The 14,690-nt window shown below is 37.8% G+C and overlaps 1 protein-coding gene across 1 annotated transcript; it reads right to left on the bottom strand.

Annotated features, from left to right (window-relative positions):
• Positions 1 to 2,276: 2,276 nt before the first annotated feature.
• LOC104596687 (uncharacterized) lies at positions 2,277 to 3,548 on the bottom strand. The gene has a single exon (XM_010257938.3). The coding sequence runs from the start codon at positions 3,432 to 3,434 to the stop codon at positions 2,490 to 2,492; it is 945 nt and encodes a 314-aa protein (XP_010256240.1). The 5' UTR covers positions 3,435 to 3,548; the 3' UTR covers positions 2,277 to 2,489.
• Positions 3,549 to 14,690: the final 11,142 nt, after the last annotated feature.

Here is a 14,690-nt window from a genome sequence, read left to right on the forward strand (position 1 = left end):
AGTTAAGGAGTTGCTAGGTCTTTGAACCTTCCAGGGCTGATCAAGAAAGGGAAAGTGTTTGGAAATCTGTCCCTGTAATGTGTTGTCCTTTCTTTGGGTGGGGGTGTTAAGTAGTGCTGGGCCTATTGGCCCTCTTCACCTAAGCAACTAAGCAGTCAACAATCACCTAGAAGCCTTTGATAGTTGTGCGTAGAGGTATGGAAATCCTATCAACCAGGTACACTTTTTACCCAAATGATAAGAATTCCACAAACCACTTACTCTAGTATAACCCTTTTGTTGAAGTTGCAGGCTCAATTTGTTTTAACACTTTCTACCTACGTTGGTTTTTCCCATGTATGGTGTCGACTGTGTCAGAAAGGGTCCAAGAAAGAAAGGAAAGGTGGATTGGAGCATCATCCCACTACTCATGTTTTGGATCATATGGACTGAAGGAAATACAAGAATATTTGACAACTTACCCCAGAGGAGGAACTACTAAGGATAGTGATAGGAAGGGCACACTCAAGGCTAGTACATAAGTTTCAGGAATGTTCTTTGTTTTTTTTTTTATCAATAACCACAGGATTCATTAATATAGGAAAAAAGTTACAGGGAAGGAGAGCTAAAGATACTTAACTCCCCAGAAAAGAAGTACATAACTCCCCAGAAAAAAAGTAGGCCAATAATAAGCCAAACAAAACCTAAAATGGGAACTGTAGGGAGATTCAATTTAGACATTAATGTCATTCCTAGACCCTTATAAAAGTTACATCATGTGCTCTATACAAGCGGATGAATGAGCCTATACTCGTGATAAAGATAGTGAGCAGGCCTATTGATAACCCACACCCACTCGCTTAAGTTAAAGTATAAAATCAAAGAGGACTGAGGGCATCAGAAATGAAAGCATACAGCCATACAGACTGCACGAACTTACTAAGCCAAACAAGCTTAGTTGGAAAACACGCATATTGATCCCAGCCATCCAAATCAATAGGTTCCCATTGGACATCTTCTAGCATAATCAAGTGGTTTGTGTCCTTTTTTCCCTGGAAATTGGTTTTTGTCTTAACCATCAGCAACTCACCTAATTCATAGGGATGCAAAGGATCATATTTGAATCAGATATACCTGGAAACCTCGTCCATCAATATTCAGATTTGAATGGGATCTACCTCATTGGATTCAGACTGACTTGGGCATTGAATTCCTTTAATAAACAAACAAATTATCAAAATATTATATATTATTAACAAAATGGACCAAAAATGACTTAGTGTTATATATGATGAATAAAATGACTATTAACTTTTATGAGACGTGAACACTCCTTAATAAACCTACAACATTCAAACCAACATTCCTAATAATTTTACGTAGATATATGCATTACCCAATGTTGGTCCTGACTATCTATGGTCTTGGGAGGCTAAATTCTATCTCTTTAAAGTTTAAACCACTAGAAAAGATAGCAAACACCATGCAGTCACAATCCTTTCAATTAAACCAATTGACACAGAAACAAACAATTATCAAAATCATTCAGCTCATTGGATCTTTAGACAATACACGATAGTGTGCATGCCTCAGGAATCTATCAACCTAAAGCGAGAATCAACCATCAACCTATCAGTGGAATTACTAACTCATGCAAAGTTAGAGTTTAAAAAAATGTAGAAAATATTTAAACCTGCATTATGGGAATTGTGCAAATTGGCTGAAAAAAGAAGTACGTATGTTAACTTAAAAGAGGATTACTTAACATGGATGCTTTTTGCGACCGATTTTCAGGAAAAAATGTTCATGCTTCCAAGACCTAGTTTTCACAAAAAAATGCTTCTGCCATGTATGTAGGCAATGAGCAACATTATGTTGTTTGGTAAGGTAATTTTCATCACCGTTTTTCATGTATGTGTTGACAGGTAAGCACCACATAGGATACACATCAGTCAACCGTTGGGGGAAATGGTTCACCGATACATGAAATGCCAATCAGTGGGGTCCCAATTTTCGAAGCATGTTCGATTTTTTAATAATCGGCTGAACCAAACAATAAGATACATGGGCGTTTATGTAAAAAGGAAGTCATCCACACATAAACGGATAACAATTCATGTATCTCAAGAGAAAGGGCAACCATAGATCAGAATTGTTTGACATCAAAGAGAACCAGAAATGAGAAAGAGATGCATTAACTGGTTTCCACCGTTGATTTAGCCATTACCGGAAACTAAATCAGGAGCCTTCCCCTTTGACTACTATTAATCAAGACACAGCCAAAGCTGAAGATTAAACGTATTAACCAACCTAATAGAAAAAGCGCTTTGCTCTTCAACTCTTATAACATTTTGGTTTTTTTGATCAGCAACCCTTAAAACAATTTTTGTGCTGAGATAACATAAGTTACACTACGTTTCTTGGTAGAACATTCTTCATACTGATAACCTATGGTGAAAATTGCTAATAACTATCAAACATATCACATCATACTAATGATTTAACTTACATTACTTGCCAAACAAGAGATTCATAACGCTTCTAAAAATTGGACCCCTTTTGCTAAGATTCTCTCTGACAGCCTTCTCATCGGGGACGAACCCTTTGGACTTCATCTGCTCCAGAAACTCTTTCCCTTCTGCCATCTTCTCCTCCCTCGCGAATCCCTCGAACAATGCCGTGTACGTTCCAGCATTGGGTTTCATTCCTTTAGTCATCATCTCCATCACTAACTTCTTAGCGTCCTCCAATTTTCCATCCGCTGCAAGGCCTTTAATCAAGACAGTATATGTATAGGCATTAGGCTTGACGCCTGAAGCCAACATTCGCATGTAGACTTTGAGGGCCTCCTTGCTCTGTCCTGCATTGGCGTAGGCCTCGATTACGGCCGTATGCGCAACGACATCTGGCATGTTGCCCTTATCCTTGATAATGGAGAACAACTCCAAGGCTTCGTGGGTTAGGCCGTCCTTGGACAAAGCGTCGAACATCTTGACGGCGTTGGGAATGAGGCCTTCAGTTCTCATCTTGTGGAAGATCTCTTGGAGGTCTTTTGGGTCTTTGGGATCTTCGATCACGGGTTTCTTGCTGAACGGGTCGTAGGGTGGGGGAAGCCTGCTCTTGTCTATCTCCTTTGTCTTTGTCTTTTGATTTTGCGAAGTAGGGGTGTCATCTTCGTCGTCGGACCAATCGAAGGTAGCGGAGCTGTTGGTGTTGGACTTGGAGCTGAATAATCTCCATGCGGTTGCAGTTCTACCAAGTACTAAGGAGTTGGGTTTGAGGTCCATGGACAACTGGTGGTTTGCAGTAAAACAAGTAGAGGAGAGAGGGTTCGTCGATGCTGTTGAGAGAAAACGGGATGAGAACCGATAGCGGGAGAAGGATAAGAAATAATTTTTACTGAGCAAGAAAGGATTGGAGAGAAAAACACGAGCAATTGCTGCTGTTACTGCCATGTCGTCGGTGAACGTTCGATTTAGCAATTCTATTGCTTTGATAGCCACTGCCTACCAATGCTGCCACCGCACCGGCGCACTCCATATAAGTTTCATTTTGATTAGTTTTGGGTAAATTACAGAGCCACCCCCATCCTACAGAGTCAGTGACAATTGAAACTTCGCTGAACTTCAATTTACAACAAATACGTCCCCTAGGTTCTTTAAATTTCTAAATCATCCATTTTATAGGGTAAATTACAAAGCCCCCTTATACCATGGGGTTTGTGATAAAGATTTCTCTATATTTTGTTTTGCGACAAAACCACCGATATTATGACTGTGAGATAAAGACCCCCTTCCGTTAGTCTTCGGTTAAAATCCGCCGTTATAATTTTTTTTTCGCATACTGTCCCTGTAATATCTATTTAGAGAAAAACACTCCCGACCTCACCAACAACAGCGGCAGTGGCTGTTGCAGTAGTGGCGGACTTCCAAAGTTCTCTCTCTCACCTAGCACAGTACAGGACCCATCTCTGCAAGGATGAGACCAAAATGCACACGAAGGGTTTGTTTCCTTGCACACAAGCCTGAAGAACTACTTCCTTTATATGCCTCAACTAGCTCAGTTGTTCCAATCTCTCCACCCAGTCCAGCTGGACCTTGGCCACTGCTGCAGCCCTTGCTGCCTCATTTGGTGGTCGAACAGGGGAGTACAGTCAACTTGGTTATTATCATATTTTCACAGCAAATAAAGGTATAAAAGCGAAGCAATGGTCTTGTTCGGTGAGATTTTTTTTCTTTCTTCAGCTATCAATTATTGTGCAACCCTAAATTATGTTAACAGGATTTTGTTTACATATCTAAGCATTTTTAAGAGCAGTTTCAGCTTTACTGGCTTTTAAATTTGGAATACTTAATCTCCTATTTGCTTTGATCTAATTATTCTCTGGTTCATTGAGGATAAGCTCTTAAATTGTAATGTGGTAGTGGTTTAACAGAGGAAGAGTAGGTTAGCTTTGAAACTCGTTTTCTCCTTGTAAATTTAAGACTCTTTGGTTTCCTGCTGGATTAGTGATTCTGTGCCGTGAAGCTTGATATGTATTTCTTCGTGTTTGTGGATTAGGAAATTCTAATGACTTAGGGTTTCGAATTCGTCGAAACGAACTGTATAGACGGTTTCCTGGAGATGTTAGTGATTCTGTGCCGTGAAGCCTGATATGTATTTCTTCGTTTTCTCCTTGCTTCCCGTGTAGAGATCTCGGTTTGGTAGAGCCTTCTCTACGAAGGCGCTCGCAGTGGCGTCGACGCCGGTTGTTGGAACTCCGAACACGGTACTGGTAATGGTGGTTGTTAGTTCTACCCTTCTAGTACTAGCATGAGATCGGCTCCGACCGACGACGAACGGTGGCAGAACCACCACGGCTGTAGTCGATGCTGCTACCTCGATCACTTCTTTGTTATCTCTTTCAGATTTCTTCTTTTGTTACCGTTGGCACCTTAGTCAACCAACAAAGTTTATCGCATTTTCGATTTTCACCACTCAACTGCTCCTCTTGTGGTCGAACTGCTCCTCTTGTGGCCGAACTTCAATGTATTTATCCTCGAGGTCCAACAGTATCAATATCAAAGGAGGATACACTTCCTCATCTGGCTCAGATCATTCACCTGCAAGGTACGGAAAACAGAGGAAATCGGGAAGAAGAGGGGAGAAGAGAAAGAGAAGGAGAGGGAGGACTTCGGAAGTCCGTCGCTGCTGCAACAGCTACCGCCGTTGCTGTTTATGTATCACGAAGTCAGGGAAGATGAACAGTGCTTTTCTCTAAATAAATATTGCAAGGATAGTATTGAAATTAAAAATATTATAATGATGGATTTTAACGGAAAATTGAAAAGGGATCTTTATCTTATGATCATGGTACAAGGGGTCTTTGTCCAAAACAAAATACAGGGGAGTTTTTGTCGCAAAACAAAATACAAGAGGGTCTTTGTCACAGACCCCGTAGTACGAGGGATTTTTGTAATTTACCCCTTTTTATTTATATGGACGATTTCGTCCTTTCACTTACAATTTTGCAAACAATTCATGGGAGAACTTAGCAATCATGAAAAAAAGCAGATGATTGTAGCATCAAGCATGCTTGTCAAAGAAATGATGGCGGTGCAAACCAAAGTATGCAAAACAAGCTGGTTGGCACGATCTCTTGTTTCAGGCTATCTAAGTACTCGAATCCTGTCTGCACCTTAATTGAGGGGGCTATGAAACAAAGAAGGAATCCCAATGAGCTCTATCAATTAGACCCACCCCAGCTTTTGTAGAAGATGTTACTCCATGAAAGTTTAATTTAATGTGTAGGGGGAGATCTGAATGAGACCAGATCTGCTACTCACACAGAGCGCCTCACACCGACATCACATGCACATCCTACCATGCTAGCAATCAATCATGGTCCAGTCTAATGAAAAGTCAATTTTCAAATTTAAAGGAGACATTAACCAAATTCTTTTTACTTCTAGGCACCCAAAGAACTAGTGACCGATGGATTCCACTTACAAGTTACAAAAATTGCAAGTACAATCACAGTCGATTCCCCTCTTAGCTATCTTAGTTTTAACCGGAATGGAGAGATTGATGCACTTCTATATAAACAAGTTAATTCAAGGTTGGAGGTGTTTGAACTTCCAAAATTGATTGCAAGTCCAATTCCAAAAGGCAATGTTGGCCTGTGATGAGCTGGGAGATTGTTGATGTAGGATCCGGAGATTGGGCTGATCATGGGCCTGGCTTAGCACCTATAAGGGTTATAAGTTAGACCTAGGCCCGGCCCGACCTGCACCCTAGGCCTAGATTGCAAAGCCTAAGCCTAACCCCACATGGGCCCAGGTCGGGCTTACGGGCTTTCCAGGCCTAACAAGTAAAGACTTTAAGCCCATAAAATCAAAGAATAAAATTTGATTTATTTATAACTTTAATTTAAGTAATATGTAAACTAATACATACAAAAAAATTACACACTTAAATTGGACTAGACTAGGCTTTAGGCCTATGGCACAAAAAACAAGGCCTTCATTTTCATTCTTGAGCAATGTAAGACTTGGAACAACACTAAATAATTAATAAAATCATTGAGTGTCTTTCCAATCCCACATTGCTTAGGGAATGAGAATAAAGACTTTGTCTTCACCTATATATTCTCATACTTGAATTGACTAAATTGTTGTGGGTTTGATGCGGGAATGAGAATTGACTCGGCCCTATATTTTCTATTTTTTATGCGGGCCCAAGCCCAGGTCGGGCTTTACACAAAAATCTAGGCCCAAGCCTGGAAATTTGAGGGCTGGGCTGAGCTAGATTTCCAGGCCGGGCCAAGAATGACAAGTCCTATCCAGAGAGCAAAACCCGTTGTGAAGAGACCATTAGAGGAAGGCAACAATATCAAAAAAATCTTCCATGGATGTGTTGTGGGAGGGAAGGGGGTGCCTAGAATGGCATCAGCTAATGGTTGAAGAAGAAACAAAGCCTTGATCGATCAGTAATTTCAAGAGCATTAACTTTCCAACCATTACCAATCACCCATTTAATTTGGGGCTTATTAATAAGAGATCTTCCATACAAAATAGAAGTCCATACCCCAGAAGCGTTGAAAGATCTTTTAATCGGCCAAAAGGAGACATCGTGTTTGAGATATTTTGCTGATAAAACTTGAACCCAAATATTGTTTCTCACTGTCAGAAATCTCGAAATGAGTTTCATGCTTGAAACTTTACTTATATCATGAACATGAAAACTCAGTTCACCAAAATCCTTGTGTCGCATGATGAAGTCCCAACTCTTAAAATATAAATATTTATCCTTTTCTAAAGAACCCCACCAAAAGCCTTGGCAAAGCGAATTAATCTTGGAATCAAACTCCTTAGAGATGAAAGAGGTAGAGAGATAATAGTTTGGAATTGGCTGCAATACACTTTTAATAAGAACCCCTCTACCTGCTTGTGAGTTGTGACAATAGCCTCGCCTTCCAATTTTGCAATTTATTTGTAACTTTTTTCACTATATGCTTCCAATTTCAGTTTAGATTGAAAATTTTTAATTTGGAAAAGCTCTCAGATACTTACCGAGTTGTGCACGATCTGAACTCCCATGATAGAAGCCAGAATTCTCCTATTTCGCCTGTGAACATTAGGACTAAAAAAGATTGAGGACATTTTGATATTCACAATTTGGCCTGATGACCAGCTGCCAAATAGATCTAGGCACTCCTTTTATCTCAGTGAGTTCTTTGATGGAGGCCTATCCAAAAATTACTAAATTAGGATGTCATCTGCGAAAAAAATGATGATTGAAAATACATTTACTCCTTGCAAATCTTAATCCTTTGAGTGAACCCTCTAACAATTTCTTAAGAAAAAGGTGAGAAAGAACATCTAGGCTAACAAATTAAATAAGTATATTTAAAAGGCGTGTGTTATATCAAAAAAAAAAAAAAACAGACGTCCATATATATTGATCCTAACTATCCAAAGTAGGTTACCTATTAGATGTCTGTAGCATAATCAACTGGTGTTGTGTATTTTGAAAAAAACCTTTTTTCAGGTGTCAATAAATCTATCTAAAGCATATCGTATCTTTATCTTTTAGATGTCAAGACACCCATTTAAAGATGTTTTGAAGAAACCTTTTTTTCAAATAAATTAGAAGACGTAAAAATCAGGCCGTGTGGGCCCGGCCCAGTACAGCCCTAGGGACTGTTAATACATTGTCAAAATCCAACTTGGCTTGGCCCAGCCCATGATCATCCCTAAGGCTGATACAATGTCTTTGTATAGGTCAACATCAACCGAAACCCAAACAGAGGCCCAATTAAGGCTGACCCACAAGCAATTCATTCAATAGATCATAAGGAATCAAATACAAAGAGAAGATCAAAGGAAATCAGGAACTTGGGACCATGTGTGAAGACGATTTAATGTAAGATCAAATTTGGCAAGTGTATGTGCCACAAAGTTCGTTGATCTGACAACATATCTGACTAAGCAATTAGGCAGGTGATTGAGAGAACTTATGCATGAGGGAGTCAATGACTTTGATTTCCACAGTCATGTCCATGGACCATGGCATATTAGATATAATAAAACTAGAGTTAGAAGAACCCTACAAGATTAGATGTAAGTATCTTAAGACCAAAATTAAGTGTATAAATTTCATTGATATGGAAGCAAATTAAGCATCAGTAAAACAGGGAGAGATAACCCTTTTTATCTTTCCCATAAGAAAGAAAAAAAATACATAAAAGCCCAAAGCAAATGACTTTTTCAATACCCAGCCCTTGTTTGGCCAAGGTATCAGCAAAGGAATTAGCATCCCTTTTTACCCATTGAAGTATGATCAATAAATTGAACAATTAGGTTCAATAAATTGAGCAAGCTTTCCCTGTGCATGTGGGTTCTGTATAATAATATCTTGCTGAATAAGTTTGCTTTGGCTCATATACCTATGGTAGTATTTATTTGTCTGTTTGTTTCTTTCTTTTCTTCAACAAGATTCATTAGCTCTTTAGGCTATGATGTTTAGAAGTGTAGGCGCTTTTTGGGACCAATTTTCAAGAAAAAATGTTCATTCTTTCAAGACCCATTTTTTTCAAAAAACACTTCTGCCATGTAGGCAGTGAGTAATACTATGCTGTTTGGTAAGGTGATTTTCATCACCGCTTTTCATGTATGTGTTGACAGGTAAGCATCACATAGGATACATATCAGTCAACTGTTGGGGGAAACAGTTCACCAATATGCATCAGTGGGGTCTCGATTTACAAGACATGCCCAATTTTTCAATAAACGCCTGAACCAAACATTCATATATATGGGAGTTTGTTGAAACACCTATATGAATCCGACGTGGCACCATTTTTTTGAAAAACGGCCACGGTTCCAAACATCCCCTATGTTTGGTTTCGAAAAAAAGGTTTATAATGATTTTTCTACCTTTCCTTTTCTTTTTCCTATTTTTTCCTTCAAACCAAATACAGCTTTAATGCAAAACTTACCCAAAAGGATGAATTAATTTTTCATCACAAGGTAAGGGAGGACAAAGATTGGAATGTTTGAATTAATGTGGGATCCTCATATTGCACCTTATGAGAAAAAATCACCCATGGAATCATTCAAAATTAGAGGTATAATGTGGGCCACCCGCACTGTAGCAGGCCAGGCCGTAGGCCTAACGGGCGATGCCTACCTAGTACGAATTCACCATGAGGGAAGCTTGACACTAGCAAAGGCCCGAGCCACGGGCCAACACAATTTCTTTTAAGAAATTTTGAAAAATAATAAATTAATTAAATAAATTAACAAGATTGACAATAAACTAAGAAAAAATCTTAAAATTTTATTTCATATGAATTTTGATATATACAATTGTTTATATATGAAATAATAAAATAAAATGAAAAATTATGATAAAATAAATAAAAAAAATTATATATGGGCCAGGCCACTAGCCATGCCATTCCAAGGCATGACTCACAATATAACCCAAGGTTTTAAAAATCGACACGGAAACAGAGCCGTTCTGGCCACCGGTTTCCGGGTCAGCGGTTTGACCGTCTGGGTTAAATAGTTCGAACGGTTTAAATGTTATAAATGGTGATATGCCATCTTACACATTAGATTGGAATATTAGGGTAAGATGCATATAAATAGAAGATAAAATGGGTTTGAATGTTAGAGAATGTGAGAAGCTGCCGATGGTTGAGAGAGTTTAGAAGAAGAAGAAGAAGAAGAAGGAAGAGGAGGAGGAAGTTGGCTGCAACGGCGACGGTGACAGCGATGACGAACTACAGCGACGGCGAACAAGTAGATCTGAGATTTTTCTCTGTCTCATATCTCTCTTTTTCAGATCTGTCATCTAGACTGTTAACCTTCTCTCCCAAACCTCTCAAATCTCTCTCACTGTCTCACACATCCGATAGATCTCATATTTGAGATCTCCCTCAACTGATCTCTCTCTCTCTCTCTCTCTGTCTCTCTCTCTCAAGTAGATCTCAAATCTGAGATCTAAGAGATTTCTCTTTTCATTCTTTGAGTCTTGCTCTTATTTAATAAACCGCAAACCGTTCTCTGGGTCAAACGGTTCAACGATCAAATCATCCAGGTCAACGGTTCATTGACTATTTCAACGGGTTTTGACCAAAGACCAAGTTTGGAGTAAAACGGAACCGGTCGTCTGAACAATTTCCTGTCCGAACGGTCTGATCATCCAGGTCAAGGGCGGTTCGAAAACATTGATATAACTAGTGGGCCCATTTTAAACTTGTATTCAAAACATTATATTTCTAGTATTGTATTATTAACGAAAGAGGATATGGCTGGAATAGTGAAAAATATTTAATGATTTATAATTTAAGAATGAATACAACATTAAATATACCAGAGTGGCAAAACAGAATTCATGTAACAAGGCTTAGTTTAGTTGTATTAGTGGATAAAGAAAAGGTAATGTATTCCACTATACAGTTTTTGGTAGTCAATAAAGTGATATATGAGAAAATGACCTAATACATAGGGAGTCCATAATGACCATAGGATTTCTTCTCTAATGTGATTTATGATTTATCACATTTTGATCACTAATACAAATTTTATCTCCAAGAAGTTGGTGCATAGGCATTTCTATTTATAGATTGATGAAACAGTATAGATTAGAAGACAATTTTCCCACGTCCCCATGGGGAATGGGGAACGGGGATGGAAAATTTCTATTAACGTTGGCAGAAACAGGGAGAGCACTATTTTATCCCATAAGGTGTTCGATCCTCAAGCCATCGGGACTATTATTTAAATTTGTATAAATATTTTTAAAAAAATGATAGAAACCAAAAATAAAATAAATTTGACATGATCACTAGGATAAAATTACTAACAGCCCTCCAAGGGGTACAATATGCAGTACAGCTAGGAGTGTAAGGATACAATGGGTGAACAGGTCAGCTAATGCTATGACTGACAGTTTAACCAAGCAAAAGACAAATGGAAAACAATTGTTTTGGACACGGTTGTAATTTGTTTGGGAGAAGTTGCAGCTCGTGCCTCTCCCTAAACAATCTTTCTTTCCAATAAAATCTTATTATTTAAAAAAATAGAAAAGTACTGACAGATCCAATGAAGATTTCTAAATTTCATTGCAGAATTATAAACATTCAAAATGTCAAATATATACTGATAAATTGGCATCAATTTAGAGCTAACACCCACTCCAATTATACTGTAGGCTTAAAAATTCTGACCCTGGGCTGAACCACCATTTGACGATGAATAAGAGGACTTAGATGAGGATTTTTGCGGGGACACCGGATGTAGCCCCAAACGGTTGCCATTCTTAATATAAATTAATAATCTAGATTGTACAGACATTCTCTTAAACCCCCTCTCCTAATTAACTTGGTAAAAATAATTATTTATGGGCCCTTTCCGGAGGACTCGTGAATGGTATGCAAGGAATACGTTGTAATTTGTTGCAACTCCTCTGGCAGCCAAAAAGGCTCCAAATACAAATTTCCTCTCCTTCAAAAAAATAAAAATTCAAATTTCCTCGTCCCTGTAATTCTAAATAGCTCTGGCCTGTCTTCCCAAACTGTTGTAATTCCTGTATGGGCGTTTTCTTTTTTGTAATTAATATTTTTTTTTCTGGTACCAGAGTACAAGATATTTCCTCGTCCCTGTAATTCTAAATAGCTCTGGCCTGTCTTCCCATTATGTAGTAGCAAAGATATTTCAGTACCAGAGTACAAGCTCAAACAACCAAACAAAATTTGGGACACCATTGTTAGTGTCGGAGTCTTAGAATCAAGAAGGGGAAAAGTATAAAGATGCAAGAACCCCATATGTGGCATCTTTGTATCCCTCAAAAGGAGATTCTTTTCATGTTTTTTTTTTTTTTTTTCTATGGGAACTTAAGGCTATGTTTGGTTTAAAGGAAAAGGTAGGGAAACGAAGGAAAAGGTAAAGAAACCTTTACAAGCCTTGTATAGGTTTTCCTGTCTTTCCCTTCCTTTTACTACTTTTTCCTTCAAACCAAACATATCCTAAAAGTCTGTGCTAGTGTGGCACTAGGGCATCCTTCAACTTTAGAAAAGAAACTAAGACTGCATTTGGAAGCGTTGTAAATCAAGAACCGATGTAAAATTTACATCGGTTCGGTTTTATAGGCATTTGAAAGGAGTGTGTAATTATGATTAACGTAAAACTAAAGAAACTAAGACTACATTTGGAAATGTTGTAAATCAAGAACCAATGTAAAATTTACATCGGTTCGGTTTTGTGAAAGGAGCGTGTAAATATGATCGACGTAAAACTCCAATCTGGTTCAGTTTTGTGGGCGTTTGGATGGAGTGAAGTTTTACGTCAATAATTGATGTAAAACCTCATCAAGCATAAAGTTTTACATCGATAATCGATATAAAAACTACATTAATTTTATCGATGTAAAATTTTATACTCTTCCACCCATTGTGTTTTTCAAAAAGCAACGTCACATTCATGGTTTAGTGCAAAACGTTATCAGTGTATTTTTACACCGATTCCAAACGTACCCTAAAGCACAATAAATTGCCAACTTGTAGAGTTCAAGCAACAAAATTGGCTCAAAGTTTTTAGCATGTGTCTGTTGAACCTTAAAAATGCACATCTACATTTCCAAAATTCTGAAGTGAGTATATTTTAGCAATGGGAGAAGCTCTTGGGAAAGCTAATAGATTTTGAATATCTTTCTGCTGTTCCTGTAACAACATCAACTGTTCTGTGTGGCCAAACATTATCACTGAAGCGTATCTTGAATTCAAATCTGCTGTGGAGATAACCAACTCTTCCAAAACCATGGCATTCTTTAGTAAAAACTTGATAAATTCAATTTCATTGCCCTGGGCTTCAAAGCCCTTGATCTTAACTTTCTTCAGAGAGTTAAGCAAATCATAAAATTGCAGTGGCTGCGATTCCCAAAATTTCCCTTCATCAAGTACAAACAGATCTGCAATATCTGTGGAATCCAAATCGCCCTACAAAGCAAAAAATAATAATAAAACAAAAAAAGCATTACACTAGATATAAATTATATGGTGCTGAACTAATATGGAATATCAAAATCCAAAATGAAGTCAGTACACACCGGATCATCAATATATATGAAAAGAGACTCCAAATTAGGAGAGCTTCTCAGAAAGCAAGCTAAGCCAAAAAGCTCAACATCTTCCAGCCACGTCTTTACTGTTAAATGCTTTAGATAGTTTAGTGGAGCAACCAAGCTTAGCACACTCTGTTCTGCAAGAACCTTTACAATTGAAACAAGCATGCAACAATGAATATAACTGTGGTATTAGATCCAATTAGATTAGCACATAACTGCATCCTAACTCATTCCTTCCTTGGGAATAGGAAGTAAACCTTTGACTGCATTGGACTCTCCACATATCATTAATCAATACTCAAAACTATTCAAGTTGATATATAAGATAAGTAATTGTTCCATCAAGCTGTTTCAGGTAACTTGTCCCTCACTAATCTAAAAAGAAAATTGCTTAGATAGATTTATATTTACATTAGTAACAAAAAACATTAAATAAGAGAAAAAATAAGCAAAAAACCAACAAATGAATCTTAACACAACATCTAGAAGGCTGGACAAAGCACAATATTCCAGTGACAATAAAACCAGAAGAAAAGAAATTAAGATGTTTAAATGCTTTTCCAAGGACATGCAGTTGTTAATACAGTGGACTCCAAGAGCAGAAAATGGCTTTGCAAATCAGCTAGCAAAACAGGGAGTTAACAGGGAACATTGTTTATGGGTTCAGTTGTAAGGCTGGATAGTTAAAAGTAGATAGTTGGCAAACTCTAAATTCTAGTGGGGTAGCCGAAGCTACTCATTTCTGTAATCTTTCTGAATTTATTAATGAAATCTCTTTTACTGATCCAAAAGAAAAAATAAAACCAGAAGAAATAAATACAAACCAACTATCCTGACAGTTTAAAATGACTACACAGCCTGTGCAATTTGGGATGGACTGATTTTTTAACCCTTTTTCCTATATTTGGATGGGGGTTGTAATATCCCTGTTGCAATGCACATCATTTTATATCCTTTACCTTAAATACTTATTTTTGGTATTACCTTCTCTTCCCCAGAAAATAAATAGATAAACAAAATGTTATTCTCAAGAAATAGAACATGTATAATTTGAGTTAGATCAAGTGATAAATAATCTGTTTCTTTCCTTTTCTGTTTAG

Source organism: Nelumbo nucifera, chromosome 5, assembly GCF_055504915.1.
Source record: "Nelumbo nucifera cultivar China Antique chromosome 5, China Antique-T2T, whole genome shotgun sequence".
NCBI classification, from domain to species: domain Eukaryota; kingdom Viridiplantae; phylum Streptophyta; class Magnoliopsida; order Proteales; family Nelumbonaceae; genus Nelumbo; species Nelumbo nucifera.

Bases quoted from the DNA above. Each gene is read 5' to 3' on its own strand.
- LOC104596687 (XM_010257938.3), bottom strand. From the start codon at position 3,434: ATGGCAGTAACAGCAGCAATTGCTCGTGTTTTTCTCTCCAATCCTTTC.